The sequence below is a fragment of the Drosophila sechellia genome, chromosome 3L (genome assembly GCF_004382195.2).
Source record: "Drosophila sechellia strain sech25 chromosome 3L, ASM438219v1, whole genome shotgun sequence".
Classification (NCBI taxonomy): Eukaryota; Metazoa; Arthropoda; class Insecta; order Diptera; family Drosophilidae; genus Drosophila; species Drosophila sechellia.
The window spans coordinates 19,022,262-19,047,484 of NC_045951.1; the positions used below are offsets into that span (position 1 = coordinate 19,022,262).

Here is a 25,223-nt window from a genome sequence, read left to right on the forward strand (position 1 = left end):
TGAGACGGACGGTGCGGTAGGGGGCACAAAAGGGGAGGGCGGCGTTGGGCGGACCGTCCAATCGGTCGGTGTTTCTGCCCAGGGGGTCTGCTGTGGGGCACCCAGAGCTTCCGAATTGGTGTTAACTTACCGATAGTGTTTTTTAATGCATATAATTTACAAGGCTAATAGACTTTAAGCTTGGAAATTTAAAATCCGTGAAAATATAAGCAAATTGGTACTTAGCCTGGCTTAGCTGATGTCAATTATTTTTAAGACTTTTAATTGCATAAATTGTTTTGCTATCTATAGCAATAACTTCCATATTTAATAAAAATATCCTGTAGTTCAAGTTCTAAAACTATTAAGAACTTTATAATATATAGTATATATGTTGAAGACAACAGCTTTCTAAAAAAAACCCGTAATTATTTATTGAAAAATAGGGTCGCTTCGTATATTTAGATAAGGATTTAAAAGTCCAACACTACAATGTTTATTTCTTAGTTAGTTTAACAGCATTTCCTTGTTTTTTGAAGCAAAATCTGCAGCCTTCGTCAGTTCACATTCTCAGTCATAACTAATTTTGATAAATTAAGCAATAAGTTCTTGTCTTAGTTTTTCCCTTCTCTTTGACTGAATACCAAACCCATCGAACGAACTAACAAAAACCTTTTCGATCTAATATTATTAGTTACTAGCAGAATTTAATTGTAACGGATTGGACTTTAAATAAAATGCGCCGATTTTCTATAGAGCTCAATGGCCGAAACAATAATAATAAGTACGAGTTAGTGAGGTAATTATCAAATCAGCCAGCTCGATTGGTGAATGGTGTGGCCAAGAGAATGACCACCCGATGGTTGATTGCCCCAGAGTCTTCGATAGCTATATAAAGTCTAGGTGAGCTCCCCAAGAACCAGCAGACATCATCAAAGTTCCGATTGGAAAACAGCGATTAAGTGACCGATATGAAATCCTTTAGCGTAGGTCTGTTCTTTGCCCTTCTGGTGGGAGCCAGTTGGGCAGCTCCCCATGGTGGACACGCCACCAGCTACAGTTCGGTGACCAAGCACGAAGGACCCGTCCACAAGAGCCTGGGCTACGGATACGATCACGATGTGGTCAGCGCCTACGGTGGCATCTACGGACACGGCTATCCGATTGTCGGCCGTTCGGACTACGGATACGAATACGACAAGCACGAGCCCCACCACTATCCCAAGTACCACTTCGACTACGGCGTCAAGGATGCCCACACCGGGGACCAGAAGAGCCAGTGGGAGACGCGAGATGGCGACAAGGTCAAGGGCAGCTACTCCCTCAAGGAATCGGACGGCACCACACGAGTGGTGGAGTACACTGCCGATGACCACAATGGCTTCAACGCTGTGGTGAAGAAGCTAGGCCACGCCCACCACCCCCAGGTCTACCACAAGGGCTACGGACACGGTGATATCTATGGCGCCGACTACGGCTACGGTCACGATGTGGCGCACTACGGCGGATACGGATACGGACACGGAGGCCACGCCAGCAGCTACGTGAGCGTAAAACAGCTGCACTAAGCAACCAAGATGCGGACTCACCCGGCGAAAACGATCTGGAAACATCATTAGTTAACAATGCAACAAACTTACCTGACTAAAGCAAGCTTTTTACAAGTGTAGTATTGACGATATGTATAATTTTATTGAAATAAATAAGCGTAGCTGTTTAAAATCAGAAATGTACTCTAATATATTTAATTAATCCTCTACTAGATATTATAGGTTAGTAAATTCCTTATGATACAGAACTTTCTTAATTAGGTATGATGTCATGTAGTAGATGATGAAAATGTAGTAAAAAAGTAGTGTCCGCTTTGTGTACGAGTCTCTGGGAAGTTTTCCCAAGTCGCAAGCACTTGATTTTGATACGGATTAGCAGGATTAACTGGCCAATTTGAGACACGACAAACTCGCGAGGCAAATCGCCATTAATTTATGTAAAGTCGAAACGTAATGCTGGCAGGTATAAATTTTATAATGCCATTAGACAGCTGCAGCGAAGCGTCGACGACGACTTTTACTTGCCGCTCGGCGCCGCCTGAAACCAAAAGTTGAGGCGCCCAAATCGGGGGAGCATGGGATATATACAACATATATATATATATAAATTCGTGCAGCATATATGGATATAGATAGCTTGGCGGTATCGCGGCTCAAACGGGTTTCGGAACGAGGAGCTCCCGGACGGCAAATAATTGTCAATTAGACCGAGCTTAGGAAGCGACAAAGCAGCTGCAATCTGCTCATCGCAGTTGGTTGCGTCTGGCGACTTGGAAGTTGGATGTTAGACGTTGGATATTGGGCATTGGACGTTGGAAGTGGAACCGGTGAAGCCGGAAAATCTTGTCGCCGGGAAAACGAAGCGAATCGAAACCGAAGCGTTGTGCCGGTCCTCGTCTTCATCTATAAATACTTTGGCAATGCCGCGCCAACGCTTTAATTACGTTTTTGTCCTTGACATTGAGACCACGGCAGCGGATCGCAGAGCAGCGATTTGTCAGTGTTTTAAAACGCCAGTGTAATTGTGACGCGTTTTCCGCAGAATACAACTCGAGTTGATTGTTTAGGCGACATGCGATTCTATGTAAGTGCTAAGTAAATGAGTTAAAATGCAGTGGGTGATGGTTAGGAATTCATTGGCCATCGGCTAAGCAACAATTTTTGGCAATTGGAAATCGAGAGCGAAAGCTGAGATATGCAAACTTTCTCTTTGAGTGAAAGTCTCGAAAAATAAGTACGAATGCAAATCAAACTCCTGTGCATTGAACAATTAAAACTATATTTTAAATTGAATATAAGCAATTACAATACAATTAAATATTTTATTCCACTTTCCACTTAATATTCCACTTTCGTTGTACGATTGACAATTCGGATGAAGTTTTTAATTTTAATGGAGGTAAATTAATTTATTAGTGGAAGTTATATAGTAATGCATGATTGCTCAATGGAAAACATATAGTTTCTCAACTCGAGCAAAATTTATGAATAATAATTAAGCTACGCAAGCTCTAGCTAACTGTTGGGTTGTTTTATTCTACTTTATATAGCAAGCACATAATAGTAAGACCTAAGTTCTTTCAATTTCTGGAAACTTTTAACACCTAATCTCAGGTTTCAGTCAAAAACGAGAGCCATAGAAAAGTGGTTATAAACTCACGTATATTTTTTGTAAATGCACAGACTCGATATGCAACTTCCGTCTTAACTCCTGAACACTGGTGCGTGATGCCTGCTGATTTGTTAATACACACTTCATTCGACTATGACAGCTATGCCGAAACGGACCTCGCCTCAATTCCAGTGGCATGCCGATCGTGCCATTCTTGACAAATCTCGCCGGCAGCGATTTGAATGGCCATCGTCTCTGTGCTAATTAAAGCAACCCAAAGCAAACCTCCCCAAAGCAGCGACACATGCCAATCTCGCAATTCGCAGCTCGCAGCGAATATCAAAAATGTCCAAAAAAATATTTGCAATTTGGAAAGAAACAAATGCGGGGCACTTGCAATTGGGAAAATTGAATTGTACCAGCCATCCTGTTAGACCCGTTTCTCTATTTCGTTTCCAACGAATCGAATCAAATCGAATTGAAATCGAGATCGGGGCTCAGTTGGGCTACTGGTCTTAAGCAAAGCCATCAATCTCCAAAAGTTTTTGCTGCACAGCCATTTGCTGTCATATGCTCGGTACAAATGTGCCCGGTGTCCGTATGTCTGTCCGTCCATCTGTCCGTATGTCTCTCCGTCCGTCCGTCTGTCTGGCTAATTTTGGAGTTGGGACTGCGAGATGCAAGGTGTATTTTGCCATTACCATTTGACAACTGTCACAACGCTGTATGACATGGTCTGGAATTGGGATCCCGGCCAATCCCCGAACACGTTCCCCAGATCGTTGGTCAATTAATTTTTGGCTCTCGTTTTCCTCTGGGCTCGCGTAATGATTTTGTAGGCAATTTATAAACTGTTCGGTGTGTTTGCTTAACTCGTTTTATCGCCCCGTTTATTAAGCGCTCGATTGATAAAAACGCATTCATATTCCGTTTAAATGCCTCTTTGCAGATAACGACCCATTTGCCGCCCATCCTGCTCGCTTTGATCTGCCTGGGGACACGCCCCCCACCCATCAGGGCGGTTAGGGGCGGATCACCTGTTGTGGTCATCGATGAGGATGACGAAACCATGGAGTACGCCCCGCATTATGTAAGTAAGCGAACTGAAAAAAATTGAAAAGTAACTCCACTGAGCAGGCAATTCGAGTGCAGAATTGATTAGGAAAATAATGAATAATAAATAATAATAATAATAATATTTGTAAGCCAATAACGAGCAATCCTTCTATCGATCAACAATTTAATATTATCAGGCTTGAGCCAAGCTTTCAAAATCACAATTTTACAAGCCAAGTCTTCATCATTGTTTTATGGCCCTTTTCATTTTATCAATAAATGAAAAAGACACATTGTTCATAATTTGAAAATATCGTATAGCAATCCATTTACTTAATTAATGGCCTTACACAAAAATATTGCCAGAAAAATCTTTTTTTTTTTGCGGTAATAATCTCGGACAGCTGTCTGCAAAATCGATCGTTAGAGCACTTTAAATCAAATAAATCATCTGACGGCTCACAATTAATTAAGAATTTGATCGATCTATCAGAAAGTAGAGCGGAACCAGGCCCGGATTAATACATCAAGGCAGTTTAAGTCGGAGTCCCCTCGCGCACGCATAAATACCTCGGCTAATCGCTGCGATCGTGGAAATCGCATTTTCCGCCATTGAAAGTGAATGTTGTCGTGCGACTGCAGAATGTTCATTGCTGTATCTTTCGATGGCTAGAGCCGCCTCCGCCGACGCCCACATAAATCAACTTGCTAGCCCGACCTGACTTCCAGTCCATTGTCTTTTTTCCGGAGAGGGAATCCAGGGGGTTAAGTGGTAGAGGCTGGCAGGTAGCCAAAATGGCAAGATCGCGAAAAGGCGAAAATGCGAAAATACGAAAATGCGTTTTGCGTGCACACACGATCGGGGGCGCCATATATGGCTATATAACGCAGCTTGTGGCTGCTGCACCTACGGGCCAAGTTAAGCGAAAGGTGGCCCGAAGGCGAGATTGAATTCTTTTCTTTTGTATCGGTTTTCGGCCCGGCGACAAGGTGCGTTTTCGAAAAATGTTAAAATGTTTTCCATGCTGTCTGTCTGTCCGTCTGTCGGTCGCTTCGACGGGTAAACGCCTTTGGAACTGTCGCCTCTGTCACAAATTTTTGATTTGAATCGGCTCTGTGTGCTCCCACGATCTGTCGGGCGATTTGTTGTCAAAATGTTGACAACACGGCGTATGCGTAATTTGCATTTAATTGTGGAGCGAAGCGGAGCGATTGCGCATACGCCCAGCTCGCCAGTTAGTCAAATCATAAATTGGTCACCCATAAATTTATGAGTTAAAGTTCACACGCACCCACAAAGCTGCCTGCGAAATTGGCCACCAACCGCGGCCGCTGCTCCCAATGATCTCTTTGGGTGGCCACCACTGCGCCAGTGCGCCGCCTTATGCAACTCTTATTAAAACCACCATATATCCATGATCTCGATGTGTGGAACTTACACTCTTAAAAGTATTTCCAACACTTATTGTAAGTGTAAGACCAATTCTGATTATAGAACTAAAATAAAAAAGAAAATATAGGCAATCAACATATTTTCTTTTTTTTTAAGTTCGTTTATATTGATGCTCTCTTGATTGTTATTATATATAACTAATTTTTAAAATTGTAATAATAAGCAATACTAAACTTAATGTGCTATTAGGTAAGCTAGCAGCTAGAACCTCAGTTCCCAATCCAATACCTTCTTAGAGATATTTCCATATAGCGAGGTTCCACTGTGGCCTGCGTAGAGGGACATGCGTGCGACGGCTGCCGCTCAAGTTACACTCGCTTGTAATCATTTGTTTGGTCCGGACAGCGACAGCGGAGCAGGGAGTTAAAATTGATAGGTAGCAGCAGCAGCGGCAGCAGAAAAGTAACCAATAGTTAGCAGTTAGCCATTATTTAAGCCACTACTGCAAGTCGGCCAAAAAATTGAAAAGATTAGGCAGCCAGCGTCTGTGTGCGTGGCCATTTATGGACGTCTGCGCTTAATTGAAGCCAGCGCCAAGCATGCGAAAAACTTTTGCAATTTGCCGTGGAAATACTGAAGGTGCCAGAAAAGAAGGGGAAAACACGAGCAACAGCATACTCATAAAACAAACGTGTCCAAGTGACACCGAATGCTCTACATATAATTGAATTTATGTAAATTTTCGGCTCGCTAGTGACTGGCTTTATGGGGTTAATGTGTGGCGGTAAGGCTATAAATAACCATGTAGAATGTCATTTTGGCTTAAACTAAAGTCATTTGCATTTAACACTATTATTATCAAAAATGATAAAGGCAATTAAATTAAAAGCCTTGTGATTAGAGTTACTATTACCCTATTACCCTATTAATACTTTGTATTTGCTTTTCTAGGGTTAAACTGCCCTCCTAATTAATAGTTTAAATGTCGGCTGCAGATCAAAAGAATACCCAATCCCCCAAGATTCGAAAAACCCAACCCAGGGGCCTCCTCCAATTGCTTTCAAACTGTGCACCGCGCGCGTTTTTGCCTTGACACAAAAAAGTTGCATTTGATTCATTTTTTTGGCATTTTTTGTTGGTCGACGTGAAAACATATAAAGTTCTACAGACGTTGACATAGCCATTGGGGTTTCGAATAGTTTGTGTACGAACTTTTTGGGTGCGGTTGAAGCCCATTACAGACGCACGCGTTTTCTTGGCGTTTTAAAACGCGCTAAATCGGACATATCAAATTTTTCATTTCAGGAGCATCAGGGCTACGCCTTCAGCTACGGGGTCAAGGATCTGCACACTGGGGATGTGAAGTCCCAGTGGGAGTCCCGCGATGGCGATGGCGTCAAGGGTCACTACAGCGTACTGGAACCAGACGGGTCCATACGAACGGTTCACTACACAGCAGATGCCAAAAAGGGATTCAATGCGGTTGTCAAGACAGTGGGGGCTAATTCGCATCCCATCACAGAGAGCCCGGAGGGCAGTAACCAAGTGAACGATGACACCTCGCAGTCAAAGATCAACCACTACAGCAAGGATCAGGAGCACATTGTGCTCAGTTCGGACATCAAGCCTCTGAAGAGGCCCATCGAGGACTTGACCCACTCCCATCCGAAGGTACCCAGCTTGATTGAGATCAAGCCGCACGCCAGGATCAAGCAGGTGCCCATGGACATGGATCCCGGTATCAGGGACCGTCTGCAGCAGGCCAGGGATACTTACTACAAGCAAATAGCCGCTGCCCATAAGCTAGAGGACTACTCCCAGAAACTTCAGCCGACCTACGCGGTGCAGGAGGGCGATTGGAAGGCGGTGATCGTGAATGAGCCCAAGGAGTACCGACCCCATTACACCACCGGATCCCCGGCGCACTCCCATTTCTACGATCACTACAAGCCCAAGGAGATCCCCCACAACTACATACACAAGCCGTCGGTTCCACAGCAATCGCTGCACACTAGTTTCTCCCCCTCAAAGCCCAGGGTTAGCATCTCCGAGAGCATTCCCAACCACATTCATCAGAAGAAGGTGGTTCACACCACGCCGGGCTTGAAGCACTACAAGTACAAGGGCGTCTCCAAGTCGTACTCCCGACCCGATTACTCCAGCTACTTCCACCGCAAGCCCAAGAAGCTGCGTCCCCAGCATCCCAAGCAAAAGCCACGCGCCCACAGACCAGAGAATTCAGGTCCAGTTCTCTTCCCAAAGAGCCTAGATGACGAGTTTGAGGACTTCGAGGAGGACGAACAGGGAGCGGCGTCGGCCACTATGGTCCAGAACATGGTGCGCAAGGACAAGAAGCACATGGTGCCCATGTATGCGGGTGGACATAGCTTTGACTCCGGCAGCTACCGCTCCTTGGAAGGAGTGTAGGGTTAAGAGTGAATCCCTCCGAGTATTTCCCATCTCTATTTATTTCGTTCGTTCTACGATTAATTTATTTGCTTAGTCATGTAATTCTTAGATATTGTTTGTCAAATAAAAATGCCCAAAAACCCGCAATCTTTTATCTGATGGAAAGTAAATTTTAGCAAAGTATTGAACAATTTCAATATCTGATGTGATGTAAAATAGTTAACCTATTAGGCTTGTTTATTTTTATGAGGGTACATTTTAATAAACATATTACATCTTTCTGGATAAAAGAAAGGGTTATTAAAAAAACAATGATCAAGATAATGAATAAAAGTTGGTTATGAAACTTTGAACATTCATATTTTCGAAAATCGGACACAATCAAAGGTAGAATATTTTATATCAATTATTATGACTATTTTTTTTTTAATTTAATTAAAATTTATCTATTTCTACTGTTCGATCCAAATACTTATTATCTTCTCTGCAATCTATAGTTTATCTACGTATATAATTAGGGTAATTAGCTTCTAGCTTCGTTAACGTTTAAAACTAACAACTGTTTCTTCCCATAAAATTGTAAGCAATAAATTAGCTGTTTTTAAAAGAAATAGCAACACTCCTTGACATGGTAAGTAATGATCAGCACCATCAGCATTGCGGAATCAAGTTTGCACTTGCTGGCGATTTTCCACCATAAATCATAGAACTCGGGCTGAGATAAACAATGAGCCAGAAAATTCGTGGGTTGGCAGGAAATCGCTAACAAGCGGCCAGAGATCGCCGACTTCTGATCCCCCTGTCAGTGCCCAACCTCCAATTGAGTTTTGTGATTATGCCACGCAATGGCAATTGCAGCGCAGAAAGCGACAACCATAAATTAACACCAGCTCGCATTAATTATTTCAAGCCGACAACGCAACTTTGAAAACGACCAAAAAATAAGTACAGGTTAATTAAGAGCTGCAAATACCCTATTTAATTAGGAGCCGAGAAACTATGATTTTCTGAGGGTGAGAATCTCATGGGAACTTCGGCTTCATCTCGATACAAATTGTTAATGTTGCATTTTAAATAATGTTTCTCAATATTATTCGAATTTTATGAGTATTTTACTATATTTTGAACGAGAATAAATTAACAATCTAAAAAAAGTCCTTCTGGGATTAGGCAATTAAGTAATTATTTAAGTGATCAAGTCGTGTAATGCTCCTTGCGCAATTTACAGATCTTCCGAGCATAAAACTTGGCTGTATAAAATAATAATAGTAATAAAAATTCGATCAACCCTCGCAAGGGTACGCCTAGAAAACGCGTGCGATTTGACAGCGAATTATGCGACTGCAATTGCATATGCACTTCTGAGAATTGTCGCTCACATTTGTTTAGGCCGCTAATTGTTTTGGCCAGTGTTCTCGGCCGCGGGGAGGGATCCTCTCCTTAAACGGCGTGCGTGTCAGCGGGCCAGCTTTTCCACCGACGGCTCCGACAAGCCCCAAGCCAAACCGGATCTAAATCTCAAGAGTCTCGGATACGAGATATATGAGCGCAGATCTGACTCATAGCCCCTGACTACATTCAATGTCGTTGGTCGGAGGCGGCGCCTAATCTAGAAAATTGTAAATTATTTAATTGGGAGCGCTGCGAAACGCCTCTGCAATCGCTTTGAGCTCAGTCTTTTGCACTGAAATCTGAGAATCTGTTGCACTCGCGCGATTTTCAGGCATTCTCACGCGTCTAAAAACGCGCTAAGTGATTCTGCAGCGATCTCCGTTTATGAGCATCGATTTTTATTGCCACCACAACCGGAGTACTTTGGATCCGAACTGGTTCGCCTAGAATCCCCATGTGGGAGCAATTTGCATATATCAGTCACTATTTTTCAAATCGCCCTCTTCTCGTCGATCAATACAGTTGACACTTTGCTCCCTGATCGCAGGTCGGCACTTCAAGTTATGCACCGAAATCGCAAGAAAATCCAAGTCAATGCCATACGCAACGATCTGCGTTGACAAAAAGTACCAGTTTTCAGCCTGGCATTCGAAATCGAATTTGAGATTAGAACTGAAATCGCACCCGTAATTAGAATACTCGATCTGCAGTCGAACTAGTTATGCATCAGATTAGCCAAATTGGATTAGCCGAGGGGTCAGCCATTTGCTGGTGGGAGGGCCACTGCATCATAGCGTTCATTAGGAATGCCGAATGGATAATCTGTGTTAATTATGACAAATGTTTACGACACCCGGTCGATATGTGATGCCTAAGGAGGTTGATGGAGCAGTATCAGAGCAGAACTATGAGCCAAACTTTTAAAAACACACCTAATCTTAACCGCAGATAGGCTAGGCCCTTTTGAACCTAACCGCCCCCGTCGGTATGCTTTATAAATGAGTTGTTATATCCGTCCTAACACCTTGAATGTTTCTCAAAGTAATGACAAATAACTTAATAGTTGTTTTAATTTATAGGATCAGCTTAAATCGATATATATGTGATCAAAACTGAAAAAGTCAGTATAATATGTATGTTCTGATATCTATATCATTCTCTGAGTGTTGGCATGTTAATATAGAACGTTACATTTATTTCATATTTTATTTATTTAATATTTATGATAAGGGTTTTAAGTTTAACAGTGTAAAAGCTTATTGGGCAAGAGATGACTACATTATTATTGCCTATACAACTTCTGAGTTTTTTTGTCTCTATCGATTCTAATTTCATATTTCGGTTACAGATTTTAAAACGAATGACTTGAACCGCAAACAGGATTAACTCCCAGTGGATCCAATTAATAACCACGGTGACGGTTATCGACTAAACGCACCTTTCGACCGCATTTAATTAGCTGTCCGCCGCGTCTGAAGTCTGCCACTTAGTGGCAGTGGCAGCCATCAAGCTGCCATCGGTGCCACATTGTCCCTGACTCGCGAATGACACCGCATGCCGGCCAAATCAATTAAAAACACCCAGATGGAGATGGAGAAAAAACGGCCGAAATAAAGTCAACCAAACTCGGCTGGCTGGGAAATTGATTGAGCAGCATACGCGTTGACATTTCAATTAGAAGCCCAGGCTGGGTCTAAAGAAAAATCGAGGAAAAAACGGAAAACGCAGACACGCAACCGCAGCTATAGAATGGCGATCCAGATCGGTAGGTGATAAACCAGGTGGAGCAATTATGCTTTCGGGTGATTGGGCGTTGCATGATGCGATTTTATCGGAAAAGCCGGGAGAAGAGAAGAGCCAAGTAGTGCGCAAGTGTTCCCGACTTTTCCTGCAATTTTTCCGACCGAAACTGCGACTGGGACGGCTGTTAATTGAACATGAAACATGTTTTCGGGCTGTCGCGACGGCTTTTTCTACATTTTGGGCTTTTCGCGAATGGTTTTCGCAATTTGATTGAATTTTAATTTTTCAACATTTGCAAACGCGAGCCGAGAAGTCAGCTGCGCGATTTTTAACCTACTTCAGGCTGATCGCTGGACGAGTTTAGTTCGCCTAGCCACGCATTTGTCACACACACGCACAGATTGGCCTGGGTTGCGTAAGTTTGGCGAAACGATATATAGCCATATAGCTGCGACTATAGCTTTTGCCTCAGATTTAGCTGCAGCTTCAGGTACAGATACAGCTGGCCATGGCTGCCTCACGACCATGCCTACTAAGCATCATGACGAAATCAAATCACAACCCACCCCCGTTCGCTGCGGACTTTAATTGAAAAATCTGGATTTTCGCCCCAGCCGGTTCATTTACATTCGACTTTGCTTGGCTGCGAATCCTATATCTATATAAATATCTATATATCCGATACCTAATCTACCGCCAGCATGTTGACCTGGTCGCGCGCGTAAACATTTTCAAATTTGCCAAACATATTCTCGCCCGAGAATTCTAAAAGCTCAGATGTTATTTGCCAGCATCGCGAACCAGTTAAGTTAGTGCTGGAGTGCAAGTATTGCGTGTGTTTTTGAGAAAGGCCGACGGGCTGTGCTATTCGGCACAACGTGGCGTATGCGTGATGCCAGCGGGGCAGTCGCAAGAGCGCAAGAGGATTAGCTTAGCAGTTGCTGCCGATCGGGCCGCTCAAAATTATGACTTTAGGTAGCCCAATGGTCGGTGCTTATGAGTGGAAATGCATTTTCCGCACCTCGTGTGAAATGCCTGCCAAGCGGTTGCCCACAAATTCGTGGGCGCCGTCTGGACTTGGCCAGAAGGCAACATGGTTTAGTAACCGCTGCGCTTAATGGCACAGTTATGATTTCTTTTATTATATAAGCTGGAAAATATTATCTGTGGGAAAATATTAAAGATTAGAGTTTATAGTTATAGTTATAGTTTTTGAAATTATATAAGTATATAAATTATAAAAGATTGGATCTCTGCTTTCTTAGATGGTTCTCTATTTATTACTCTTACTATGTTAATTCTATTTGCATTTTCCATTAGGTGTATCAATATGAAATAAAGCCACAAACCTTGGCTAACTTAACAACAAAAAGTACCATAAAACAATCCGCTTCTGACCCCAAATTCTTTGCCTAGATTATTTCAAATCGCCTGTCAACCAACCGATTTATCAGACATGTTAACACGTTGGGTTGGCCACTTTCGACATCCAACGTATTCCCACCCTCGCAAAGAGGTTGACACTCGATGCATAGTGACCTTAATTGCCGAGCAGTCAACACTTGGCCATATCTCCCGGCTATTCTATTAGTTACACATTGTATCGCATTATGATGTGGCAATGCGCCTTTTAGCCAACTAATGCACAATCAAGGCCCAAGGCGCATAGCACGCATGATTGCACACACACACGCACACATACAGGCAGACAAAATTTATTGATAGCGACATTAATACCACAATTCTTGTTTTATTTTCTACATACATTGCTCTCTATTTTTGTTTTTTTCTTGCCTGCTAGCAAATTGCGTATGCATTTATTTTTTCTCCAGAGCTACACGCAATGGCCGCGATTAAAATCTAAATCAAATTAAGTCGCTTTAAAAGCATGCGGGTATGCAAAAAATAAAAACCAAATAAAAATCTTTAAAAAAGTCGAAATAAAACTGCGGCAAAAAAGACGCCAAAAAAAAGTCGGCCAACAATGCACCACGCGCATTTTGTGATCGGTTTATTTTTGAGCAAAGGCGTTCGCGACTATGATCTAATAAAACGTTACCAACTGAGGCTCCGATCGAAGGTGGGGCCCAACAATTGGCCAGGCAGGTTGCAGTTCGTTTCAGTTGGAGCTTGCAGTTCGCAGTTTTCGGTTTTCGGATTGGAGAGAACAAAGCTGCTTTGCGACGAGATCTGGAGTCGAACAGTCATCAATTCTTCATCTGCACGCGCCAAAGTCGCAGCTTAGGCGCAACTCACTTGGCTCTTTTCCTGCAGCTAGATCCATTTTCTCGCTTTTCGTTTCGGCCGTTTCGATTCGATCTCAGCCAAACACATAGTTACACTCTATTTTTTTTTGTCGCTTTGTCGCCAAACTGGTGCGTGGCTGCTGCGCATGCGTGCGAGCTTTTCGCGACTGTTGGCCAACTGACCGAACGTATATAAGCGATTATAGGGCCGGGCTGGCCAACAGTCCAGTCCAGTCGGCCGCGTGGCTCTGCTCTACATCCCGAATCGTTCCGTTTCGATCTGTTCCGATACGATCTAACCCGATTCGATACGATCCGCTGTGTTTGCTAGTAGAGTTTAGGGAAATCGGTGATCGATCAGCTTATTGTGATTTTCAGAGCCAGACAAGGATAAGCCTTTGGATTCGCATCACCAAGGATCGCAGACTCGTGTTTTCTTTTTGGAAAAGTGCAAATGTGGCGTTACTGAAAAAACATCCTTGCTTTTACGTTCGCGAGTCCTTTCAAACGAAAACCAACTATTGACTGTGCAGAGTTTGAAAAGTGAAAACATGAAGGTGGGTCCTTTTTCTAGGCATCGCAAAGTACTGACATTTAGAAAACGACTATGACAAGGCCAACAATTTCATAATAAATTCTGGGAAAAAAGAACAAATCTTAAAATCAACTAAACTACATGTTGTTTGTGTTTCAAACTCAATTAAGTGTGATTTTAAAAAATGGACATGTAGTGGCAAATGTTGAACTACCTAAAATTTGAATGTGTTGTTGTTCTTAATTGAATAATATCAAAAACCAAATTTGGTTCTAAAACTAAAATCCTGCTAAGCGTGATTAAAAACCTCTGACAATTGAGTTGTTTTATTAATATTATTTTAAAAGACTGCATACAATATAATCGGAATGCATAACTTGGATAAATTACAATAAAGGATTTAAAAGTGTACACTTCGATTTTTTAGATCATAAAAATGCTTATTATTTAAATATAATTCCTAGCTACAAATTCACATAATTCAAATATTATTTTTGTTCTTCAATATAACCTAAATTTTAAGCCAATTTTCCAAGAAATATGTAGGACAACTATTACAATTTATTTTCACGTTTTCTTTCAGCTTCATCTGGTGGCCCTCCTGGGCATGCTCAGCGTGGTACTGGCGGATCCGTCGCCCACCTTGGCTCCACCCATCTTGCCCTGCGTGCACGCGGCCACTGCTGGTTATGCCTATCCTCCGCCGGCGGAGGTGAAGTTCTCCATCTCGCCCGGAGTGACCAAGTACAGCCAGAGCCCGGCGATATCCACGTACTCGGAGAACGGACAACTCCTGCACACCTCGGTGGGAAGTTCCGGAGCCGCCTATCAGTCTACGGCCGGAATCGAGGGCTTGTCGCATGGTGGCATCACTCAGATCAACAAATACATAGCTCCCGTGCAGAAGAGCCTGTTCTCTCCCTCAGCGGAGTACGGAGGAGCGGGAATTACCTATGCGGACAAGTCACCAGCGGCTAAATACGCAACAGTAGTGCCGTCGGGCATCGAAATCAAGAACCTGGTGTCGCCGGCGGTTACCAAGTTGGACAACTCCTACTTGCCGCCATCACCAGGAATCACTAAAGTGGCGACCTACACCTCGCCGGGATATAGTTACAGTTCGGCCAGTCCGGCCAGTTCCAAGGTGGCCACTTACTCCTCCCCATCGCTTTCGAGCGTTCCCTACTATGCACCACCAGTGACTTCCAAGGTGGAGACATACAGCTCACCTGCGTACACGTACAGCAAGGCCACACCCGGCTACTCCAAGGTGGAGACCTACAGCTCTCCTGGTTACAGCTATGGACAGATCTCGCCGGGCATCACCAAGATAGCCACCTACTCGCCATCGGTTTCGTATTCAGCGCCATCTATTGCCAAGGTGTCCACCTACTCAGCGCCTTCACTAAAACTGGCCACCACTTCGTCACTGCTCTCCTCCCATGGAACAGGATACTCCGCCAGCTATGCTCCCTCAATTACCAAGTACAGCCAGGTAGCAGATGTATCCCACCAGTACATATCCAAGCCTATAGTGGCCGCCTATCCAGCCGTTGCTCCGGCGATCACCAAGGTGGCGGCTAGCTACGGAGGCACTGCATCCGGAGCGCTGTCCCACCAGTATATCTCCCAACCAGCCATCGCAAAGGTATCCACTTACGCTGCTCCCACGGTGGCCACCTACTCATCTGGTCCTGCCATCTCAAAGCTCTCCACCAGCTATGGAGCTTCCGGATCAGGAGCCGTCTCCCACCAATATGTCTCCAAGCCAGCTGTGGCTATTGCCGCTCCAGCAGTTGCCAAGGTGGCAACCTATGCTGCTCCTGCCATATCAAGCTACTCCACTGGTCCTGCCATCTCGAAGGTAGCCTCCTATGCAGCTCCCACTGTCTCCACCTACACCTCGGGATATGGTTATGGTTCGAGTGGATCAGGGGCCGTCTCGCACCAGTACGTGTCCAAGCCTGCGGTGGCCATTTCAGCCGCTCCTGCCATCGCCAAGGTGGCTACCTATGCAGCTCCCGCCATTTCCACCTATCCGGCAGCTTCAGTGGTGTCCAAAGTCGCCACTGGATATGGAGGAAGTGGCTCGGGATACAGTTCGGGCGCTGTTTCCCATCAGTATGTATCTAAGCCAGCGGTGGCTAAAGTGGCAACGTATGCTGCTCCTGCCATTTCGACATACTCAGCAGCTCCCGCAGTGACCAAGATCACGACAAGCTATGGAGGATCGGGTCATGGAGCCGTCTCCCATCAGTATGTCTCCAAGCCAGCAGTAGCCATCTCAGCAGCCCCCGCAATCGCTAAGGTTGCGACTTACGCTGCTCCTGCAATATCAACGTATGCCACTGCTCCTGCCGTCTCAAAAGTGGCTACCTACGCAGCTCCCTCCATAACTACTTACTCCTCCGCTCCGGCTCTAGCCAAGGTTTCCTATAGTCAGGCAGCGGATGTATCCCACCAGTACATTTCCAAACCTATTGTGGCCGCCTATCCGGCAGCTGCTCCCGCAGTGGCCACATACTCTTCCGCTCCTGCCATCACCAAGCTCTCCACAAGCTATGGATCGTCAGGATCGGGAGCCGTCTCGCACCAGTATGTGTCCAAGCCTGCGGTGGCCATTTCATCCGCTCCTGCCATCGCCAAGGTGGCTACTTATGCAGCTCCTGCCATTTCCACGTATGCGGCAGCTCCAGTGGTAGCCAAAGTGGCCACGGGATATGGTGGAAGCGGATCGGGATACAGCTCCGGAGCAGTTTCACATCAATATATCTCGAAGCCAGTGGTTGCCATTGCATCAGCTCCAGCGATTGCCAAGGTAGCAACATATTCTTCTCCCGCTATCTCTACCTATTCCTCGGCTCCCAGTATCACCAAGATATCCACGGGCTATGGAGGATCGGTCCATGGAGGAGCACTCTCCCATCAGTACATCTCTAAGCCGGCGATCGCAGTGGCTCCAGTGGCTCCTGTGCTCTCCAAAACCTACTTGCCTGCCGCTCCAGCCGTCGCTAAAGTAGCCACAGGATACGGAATCAGTGGCTCGGGAGCCGTGTCCCATCAGTACGTATCCAAGCCAGCAGTGACACTAGCTGCGCCAGCGGTTGGCAAGGTGGCCACATATGCTGCTCCGGCAATATCCAGTTACTCTACTGGAGCTGGCATATCGAAAGGATTGTCCTATGCAGCTCCTGTGGTTTCGACTGGCCACGGGTACGCAGGAAGTGCCTCCGGATATAGCTCTGGAGCAGTTTCTCATCAGTATGTGTCGAAGCCAGCGGTTGCCATTTCAGCTGCTCCTGCAATTGCCAAAGTAGCCACATATGTAGCTCCAGCTGTGGGCCACATTTCCGGTGGACACGCCGTGGGCTCCGTTCCCGTTTTGTCCACTAAGCTGGCTACTGGCTACGGAGGCAGTGGATCGGGATACAGCTCGGGAGCTGTTTCCCATCAATATGTCTCCAAGCCAGCTGTGGCCATTTCAGCTGCTCCTGCTATCGCCAAGGTGGCCGTTCCAACCGTCAGCCACATTTCCACTGGTCCATCCATCCCGCTGGGCGTGGGAGTCGGATACGGGTCTAGGGGACATGGAGGAGTTTTGCTGGGTGCGCCGCTGACCAAGTTGACATCGGCTCCTGCTTATTCCCTGGGAGGAAAGCTTGCCAGCAGCACGGCTTACGGAATCCACTCGGGTGAGTATTGCTACATTTAACTCTTTAGTGGAAATACAATATCGCACTCCTCCATCGCGGCAATTTAGGGCATGGATCTGGTCCCAGCGGTGGCTACTATGGTGCCATCTCCCTGGGTCATGCTAAGGTATCTCCGGCCCTTAGCTACCACGGTCTACTCTCCCATGGATCGGGTCTGGCACCAGGCTCATCCTCTCTGGCCAATCTGGACTCCTCCCTGAGTGGATACTCACACGGAGTGGGTGGAATCGGACCGCTGGGAGCTGGATTCTATCGCTATGCTCCAAGTGTGCCAGCGCTGAGCAGTCATGCCCCCGTGGCAGCCACAGCCTACTTGAAGTCAGCACCGGTGGCACAACATGCCGTCCTGAAGGTGGTGCCCGAGAAGCATCTGGAGCACTTCGTAAGTGACGCATAACATCTATTTCTTAATATTACCTCACATTAAATCCCCCTGCCCAGGATGCCCATCCTCGATATGCCTTTGAGTACGCCGTGAACGATCCCCATACGGGAGATAACAAGCACCAGAAGGAGGAGCGAGATGGAGACGTGGTCAAGGGAGAGTACTCCTTGGTGGAGCCCGATGGCAATGTGCGCACGGTGAAGTACTACGCCGACTGGGAGACGGGCTTCCACGCCGAGGTCATCAACAGTCGCGACCAGGGCAAAATTGTGGCCAAGCGTCAGACGGAAACCAAGTCGTGAGGTTGGTACTGATTCTAATGATCCTAAATAACTAATTTTTAAGTTTTTGGAACTCTAATAACAGATATGTATACCTAATTCGATAAAAGCTCAAACAAACCTTTCCTAATATATGATTTTGCCAACGAAAGTTTAACTATAGTAAATGGTTTTATTTGGTTGATAAATTAGTTTAATTTCCACTGATTGTGTTGACCTTGAAGTATCCATCAGAACGCATTAAGATAAATAATGAAGGCTAAAGATTGTTTATCAAAAAGTATCTTTTTCTGTTCTGTTGATAGCAAATAACTATATCAACATTGATTTTAAATGGTATTCTAAAGCACTTTAAAGGAACTTGGCACTATTTCTTATTTTTATACTATTATAATCAATTATTATTATTAACACTTTATTGTTATATTGATATTTATTTTTCCGTGCAGCTCTTCGCAGGCCGCAAATTGTTTTGTTCATTCAGCAACTGTAAATAGCCTCAACTCCAATCTTCTTCTCATTAAACATTAAACGTATTTATGTAAACCCCACAACGACAGCGATGTCCCACGGCCACCATCTTGTCCCGATATACCCGATATCCAACCATATATCCGACCCACACCTGCCTGCTCTGGATCCCCGATTTTGTGCTCATGTGATAAGCGTTTCGTTTAATTGAACTGCTTCTTGCGCTGCTCTCATCTCAAACTGCGCGCCTCTATTATGCCCAACTATTTGTACATAAAGGATTGTATATTAATGTGTGTAAAATGTTCATTTCAAATAAACGACATTTAAGATCGCCACAGTCGGGGTGCTCGACATTGAGATTGAGAATCCCCTTATTCATTTCTTATCATTAATACGAACAACATTTGACCAGCCTTAAAAAATAAATTATAAGTTCATATTTATGAAAACACGCTCAAGGTTATTTATTACGTAAAACCCAAAATCTTGTTTAACTATCTGAATTGGAATTATCATAAGTTCGGCTTAATCATTCACTTTCCATAGCATTACAGTTTTCCCAAATAGAAAACGAGAGAAAAAAACGTTTCGTTTGAATTGTCTAGTTAATGTAAATTTGTTTATTGCCAGAAAAACTCGAAATGAACTATATAAGTGTACAGTTTTCATATATGCATGTATATAACTACCTCGTACAAATAATTATCAGTATAATATTAATGTTTTATATAGCCGCGAATCACATATACCTTTGTTACGACCGGAATACTGAAATAACTAGAAATTTTGCCCGAATGCTCTGCGCAGATCCTCGGTGATGAAGAGGCCAAAATCGGTGTTCTTGGCCCGATGCGGATGCTGTGTGCAATATGTGTGGAAGATATGTCGCAGGACGCGGCTGCCCTGCAGCTCGATCTCCGAGCGTCGCTGGCGACCAGCAGCACCCATTTCCAGATGGGCCAAGAGCCACTGGTTCTTCAGCGAGCGAAGGTCCTTCTCCAGGTCGGTCAGCTCCTGGCTTCCGGCTTGAGGAACATGCAATGGTTCCAAAGTGGCGAAGGTCTTTCTCATCTCGCTGCCCTGGAGCTGGACACGCAGGGATCGCTCCTGGCGAAGCGCCTGATGGAGCATGTTCATCTCCCGGTTGGAGCTTATCGTGGTGTTTGTCAGACAGGCACTGTCCGCCTGCTGCTGCTCCTTCCAGTGCTCCTGGGACTGCTCCAGGCTGGTGAGCTTTTCCGCTAGCATGTTCAAAGCCTGTCCGAGGCCCGCCTCTTTGGCCAGGATCGACTGCTCCAGCTGCTCCACAGCTTCCGCGAATCCGGCTAGCACGTGACACTGCTTGCTCAGCTGTTTCTCGGCCATCTCCTTGCGTACCTGCAGCTCCGAGTAGTCCTGCTGTTTCATCTTGGCTGTGTACTTGAGGCTTTTGATTTCCTTCTCCCGTTCAGCCACAGTCAGCTCGAGGTTTTTTACGTCCTCGTAGTGTCGCTTCACCTGGGCGGCCCGCTCCTGCAAAGTATTACAAGTGGGATGACGCACATACTCCGTGTTCACATCGGGGGAATCTAGCAGCGCGAATAGCTCGTCAAACTGTTCCTCGAGGAGCTGCATGCACCGCTGGCTGTAGGCATCAACCTCTCTGGGTTCCTCCGCCTCCTGACTCGGCGCGAACTTGTTGTAGTTGAGGACAAGCATCCTCCACAACTTTTCGTGTGCGATTCCACCATTAGAGTCCCTGCTAGCTTCTCGGGCAGTGCTGCCCAGCAGTCGGATAAGAGCACCCAGTGCCTCGTTCGCCTCCATGATCCTCTGATACCTGGCACACTGCATTCCAGTCCAAGACGCCGTCTTGCTGCCGCTAAGCTTCCTCTGTAGCTTCTTTAGCTTCTGCTTGTGGGCACAGCTCTGCTCCATCAGCATCTGCATGCAGCTGAAGGAGGCGGTCTGCTCGTGGCCCAGTTGTATGATGGTGTGCATCAGACCTGCATTTGCATTTACCGCATCCAAGCCAGCTTCGTAGACCTCGATCAGAGCTTCATACAGCTGCTGTTCGTCCAGCAGCTCCACAAGCGTTTGAGGTGGCATCAAATTCTGGTGCAACCCACTCACATAGTGAAGCACCCGTTGAATTGGCTCGCAGTTCGTATGTTCATCCAGTTGACCAGTTTTGAGCAGCCGTACGAACTCGTCGAGCTGCTGCTCCTGGGCATCCAGATCACTGCGGTAAATGGCTGCATGGGTGCACAACTCGTAGTCGCAATGGGTTAGTCCGTGGCGGAACTGCTGGAGCACCAGTTGAAGACTCTTTAGCAGATAAAGGCACTGCGACCTGAAGATGTACCGCTGCACGGAGTAGCCCTCGTAGATGGCATCGCGACCTGTCAATGAGTTTATTTGTTTATATAAATCTGAACTGAACATTGGGGATAACACTAACCAAACTCACAAGCCGTGGGAAACTTTTCGTTAATGGCCTGGCACACAATGGTCAGTTTCTCGTTCATCCGCTCCAGTAGGAGCATGACCAGCACCACATCATGCTCCCCTCCACGCAAAAGGAACTGTTCAGGGACGAAGGCTAGGACGTGCTCCAGATGCTGGCGCTGTAACCGTAGCTCCACAGTCTTGATCTGCTGCTCCAGGGCCCTGCCGTAGGCCTTGCTCACACTAAATATGTGCTGGTAGTCCGTCTGACTCTGGTTGGATCCATCCTCCTGTTGGGACTCGTTGGCACTACTGAAATCCTCGATGGAAAGGGTGCCATCTGCTCGGAGCTGGAGTTGCTCCTGCAGCTGTCTCACTAAGTCCCGGAATTTCATAATGGTCACATCGCGGTCGTAGAGACTTTCCATTGCAGCATTCTTTTGTTGCTCCAGGATCTTAACCTGACCACTTAGCTTGTCAATCTCCTCGCGAAGATCTGTTTCCAGCTCTTGGTTGCTCTCAATAAGCTGTTCCTGGATTTGCTCGAGTGCCTCCAGTTCGTTGACTTCGTCTTCCAGAAGCTTGACGCGATCTTCCAACTCCAGTTTCAAAGATGCCAGTTGGGTAACCATGGCCTCCGCTCCGAGGGAAGCATCAACCTGCTCTTTCAAATCCATTAGCTGCATTTCCATGTTGTCCACCCTTCTGCTGAGCAACTCCTTGATGCTTTTTAGCTCGTTGATCTCCGAATGCTTGGTCTCCAGTTCCTTGTGCGTTCGCTGGCCAATCTGCTTCTCCTGGGCAAGAGTGTCTCGCAACCGGACAACCGTCTCCCGAAGACGCTGATTATATTGCTCCAGGCGAAGGAACTCCCCAGCGGATTGAGTGGTCACCCCTGCTCCGATTTGTTTCTCACTCTTCTCGATTCGTTGACCCTGCTGCTCCTCCTGCTCCGCCTTCAGGATCTCGACATCCAAGCTCAGTTCGTCATTTCTTTCCTGAGCCATTTCTAGTTCCATTTGCAGGGTCTCCATGCGCTCCTCTGCCATTTCCTTGTCCAGGGTGAGAAGTTCTATGCTCTCTGCTATCTCGTCTAGCTCCCTCTTCAATTTAGATGACACATCCTGCGCTTCCCTTAGTTCATGCCGCGATCTCTGCAGTTCCCTCTGAAGCAGTACCTGCTGTGCCATAATCTGCGACTTAAACTCCATCAGCTGCTCGTTGTGTATACGCATCCGCTCTAGTTCCAGAAGCTTAAGCTTGTCCTCGCTCTTTTGGCCCCTTAGCAATTGAAGTTCCTCTCTTAGTTGACGAAGCTCAGGGTTATCTAGAGGCGGAGCCACTGAACTTGGAGTTCGGAGAGCTGGCCCAGGTGTAAACTGCGGTCTCAGGATCTCTAGAAAACGCGGCTCTACAAAGGCAGCTGGAGCAACTCGCTTAATGGAGCTCGTGGGACTCATGCTGGTCTTGCTGCGCTTGGGTGCCAAAGCCAAAGGGACTGGCATGGCCAGGGTAAGCTGCGCCGTGGAGCTCTGGGCCTGTGCCGTTGTTGGCTTCGGCTGACTAATCCTTGTGGGTCGGAGCTGGGTGTAGGATGTGGATCTCCTCTGGTTACATGTCAAAGGTGGCGGAGTCAGTTGAGCACTAGCCTTCTGTGGGGGCAACTGCCCAATTGTGCTGGTCTGGAGAGGATTGACTGGTGTATCCTGCTTTGAATTTGAAGCTTCCGTGCTTTGTAACTCCTTTTCATTCTTAAGCTCAACTTCCTTGCTTGCTGGCTGGTTAGTCTCCTTTGTTTCCTGCGGTGAATGCTCCTTTGATTGCTCAATATCTGATGACTTCTTGGGAGACATGGTTATTTCTCCAGTTTCTTCAGCCTGCGAGTTCCTTACACTGCCATCACATACCACTGGATTCTACAAAATATGCAAATAATAGAACCATAGTAGTAAGTATGTACCCATAATAACCCAATGGTTCTACCTGACCTACTGCTCAACAACTCACCTTTGGAAGCTGTAATGGTTGCTGATGAGTAGCCAAAAACCTTCCAGAAGTCTTAGCCAATGCGGTATCCCTGGAGGATTGAGTGTTTCTGTTCTTATGCTGCGGTGATGGAGTCGACGGAGTGGCCTTTACTTTGCCAGATGTGCTTGCCTGCTGCTCCCTCTGGTTATCCTAGCGAAAGTCATTGAAGTATGTATGTACAACCACTTTAAACCTTATCAAATAAATTTCTCACCTGCTCCTCCACAGACTTCGCACCGCCACTCCGCCTTGAAAGCTTTGCTCTGGCCCCGTCGCGTTGCATTTCATCGGCTTTTCGATTGTCCCCTCCCTTGTGCAACTCGGCAATCCTCACCAGCTGCTGGGCGCGCACAAAGAGGCCACAGTTAGTGGGACACTTGAAGTAAACGCTGCCGTGTACGCTTCCATTATTCTTGCCCAGCGGCTCGTCCAGAACCACGCCGTACCAGAGTCCGGCAGCGAAGTTAGTGCGTCCCACATAGGCCACCTTACCTTGCAGATTTTTACCCGTTACCTCAACGCGCTGGCCAAGTTTCAGTTCCCGTGGGCTCATCATATAAGCCTGGTGCTTACGTCATTTTGTGGACCTTACAGTCCACTTGGATGAGTCGATGGCGTGTGTAATCCCAGTTAGCAGCTTGCAATACTGCACTACTGTGCAAAACCGATGCGAAAGCGAGTCATCATGTGCTGCGGGCCCCACCCCAAGGAAGTCAGTTCACCAGGGCGCATGCTCAAAAGGGAAGGTTTATTGTGCCGAGTGGTGGATGGTGTAAAAAGGTCAGCACGTGGGCGCCCAAACGGTATGACTGTTGATTTTGAAAAGGCAACAAAATATAACTACATTGGTCTCGCACTAACATTTGCGCTTCTTAGCAGGCGGCTCATCGTTCTCCCACGAAGAACACTGCGAAGACCGCTTTCTATTCTTCTGCATCATATCCTGCTCCTCGTTCAGCATGGCCACAATGACCTCGGCATTTCCCTCCAAAGTCTCGGATGATTCACTGCAGGCCGGATCACGCTCAAACTCCTTCTCTACCAACCCCAATACACATCCAGTGATCGCGTCTAAACTTTCTAAATTATCCTCCTCCGCAGATCCCTTCGGGTCATCAATTTCTTCCAATTTATCCTGTGAATCGTAACTTTCATTAAGCTCCTCCTGGGCGCAGGGATCATTATCTGTAACCAATTCCTCCAGTACACTGTGACTTTTATTCAATTCCTTCGGGATGCAGGAACTCTCTTCCCCGTTTTCTGGTGAACTTGTTTCTTTGTTTAAATTCTCCTGTGGGCAAGAATCTTCTTCCATTTTCTTCTCGCAATCTAAAACGTCTTGAATACGGCTCTTTCTGTTTGATATTCGCGTTGGTTTTTTTGATTCGATTTTTTTAGGTGTATACATCTTTAAAATTTCTTTCTTCCTCTTCGTAAGCATTGATTTTTTGCTCCTGGTATCTATCTTCGATTTACTCTGAGAGAGTGGAGCTTTTATAGTTTTCTTGGCTTTTAACTTCTTTACAGAAATGTTCCTTCCACTTATCTTGGAAACTCGCTCTTTTCTGGTTATATTACCTAGTACTTTTTCCTCCTGATCTTGCATCTCCTCCTCGGATTCCAAGTGAAGTGGTGGCTGCACATCGTTTACTAGTCTAGAAATCCTTTTGGCATCCTGTGCGGACAGCATGTTGATAGGTCTTAAGTCTTTGGCCACAGGCCGATTACAATATGGGCACTGACCCATTACTTTTATTCTTGTAGCCATAATTTATAAAGTTCTTGATTATCCGCTCACAGCATTAAAAATGTTGTAAAATTGTATATTGTACAGTGTTGTTGCGAGTACTGATATTGTTTGAGAACTGATTTGGTCAAACAAACTTGTTATGTGCTATGGATTACCCTTCCACGACATACTTCGTTTCAAGCTTTATAATTTTTTATATATAATTTTAATGCACCATCATGTTTTTACAATTAAATAAATTCAATCCCTG

General features: G+C 45.8%; 5 protein-coding genes across 6 annotated transcripts; 4 read left to right on the forward strand and 1 right to left on the reverse strand.

Annotated features, from left to right (window-relative positions):
• The first annotated feature begins 901 nt into the window (after positions 1–901).
• On the forward strand, positions 902–1,708 carry LOC6619358 (adult-specific cuticular protein ACP-20). Its single transcript, XM_002043539.2, has one exon. It carries the CDS (start codon positions 951–953, stop codon positions 1,545–1,547), a length of 597 nt encoding a protein of 198 aa, XP_002043575.1. The 5' UTR covers positions 902–950; the 3' UTR covers positions 1,548–1,708.
• A 491-nt stretch (positions 1,709–2,199) lies between these two features.
• On the forward strand, positions 2,200–8,141 carry LOC6619359. The gene is made up of 3 exons (XM_002043540.2): positions 2,200–2,613; positions 4,091–4,231; positions 6,896–8,141. Exons 1-3 carry the CDS (start codon positions 2,602–2,604, stop codon positions 8,015–8,017), a joined length of 1,275 nt encoding a protein of 424 aa, XP_002043576.1. The 5' UTR covers positions 2,200–2,601; the 3' UTR covers positions 8,018–8,141.
• A 5,473-nt stretch (positions 8,142–13,614) lies between these two features.
• On the forward strand, positions 13,615–19,127 carry LOC6619360 (fibroin heavy chain). 2 transcript variants are annotated; one of them, XM_032719180.1, is made up of 6 exons: positions 13,615–13,937; positions 14,499–17,607; positions 17,676–18,010; positions 18,070–18,316; positions 18,744–18,783; positions 18,855–19,127. In XM_032719180.1, the coding sequence occupies exons 1-4, from the start codon at positions 13,932–13,934 to the stop codon at positions 18,313–18,315; spliced, it is 3,696 nt and encodes a 1,231-aa protein (XP_032575071.1). In that variant the 5' UTR covers positions 13,615–13,931; the 3' UTR covers position 18,316; positions 18,744–18,783; positions 18,855–19,127. The 2 variants fall into 2 exon arrangements, with proteins under 2 accessions (XP_032575071.1, XP_002043577.1); XM_002043541.2 differs by having other exon boundaries at positions 18,744–19,127.
• Positions 19,128–19,359: 232 nt separating this feature from the next.
• Positions 19,360–23,866, reverse strand: LOC6619361 (dynactin subunit 1). Its single transcript, XM_032717568.1, has 4 exons — positions 23,438–23,866; positions 23,203–23,373; positions 21,209–23,111; positions 19,360–21,149 (listed from the first exon to the last, which is right to left on the reverse strand). The coding sequence occupies exons 1-4, from the start codon at positions 23,777–23,779 to the stop codon at positions 19,546–19,548; spliced, it is 4,020 nt and encodes a 1,339-aa protein (XP_032573459.1). The 5' UTR covers positions 23,780–23,866; the 3' UTR covers positions 19,360–19,545.
• Positions 23,867–24,013: 147 nt separating this feature from the next.
• On the forward strand, positions 24,014–25,183 carry LOC116800922. The gene has a single exon (XM_032717569.1). The coding sequence runs from the start codon at positions 24,183–24,185 to the stop codon at positions 24,369–24,371; it is 189 nt and encodes a 62-aa protein (XP_032573460.1). The 5' UTR covers positions 24,014–24,182; the 3' UTR covers positions 24,372–25,183.
• Positions 25,184–25,223: the final 40 nt, after the last annotated feature.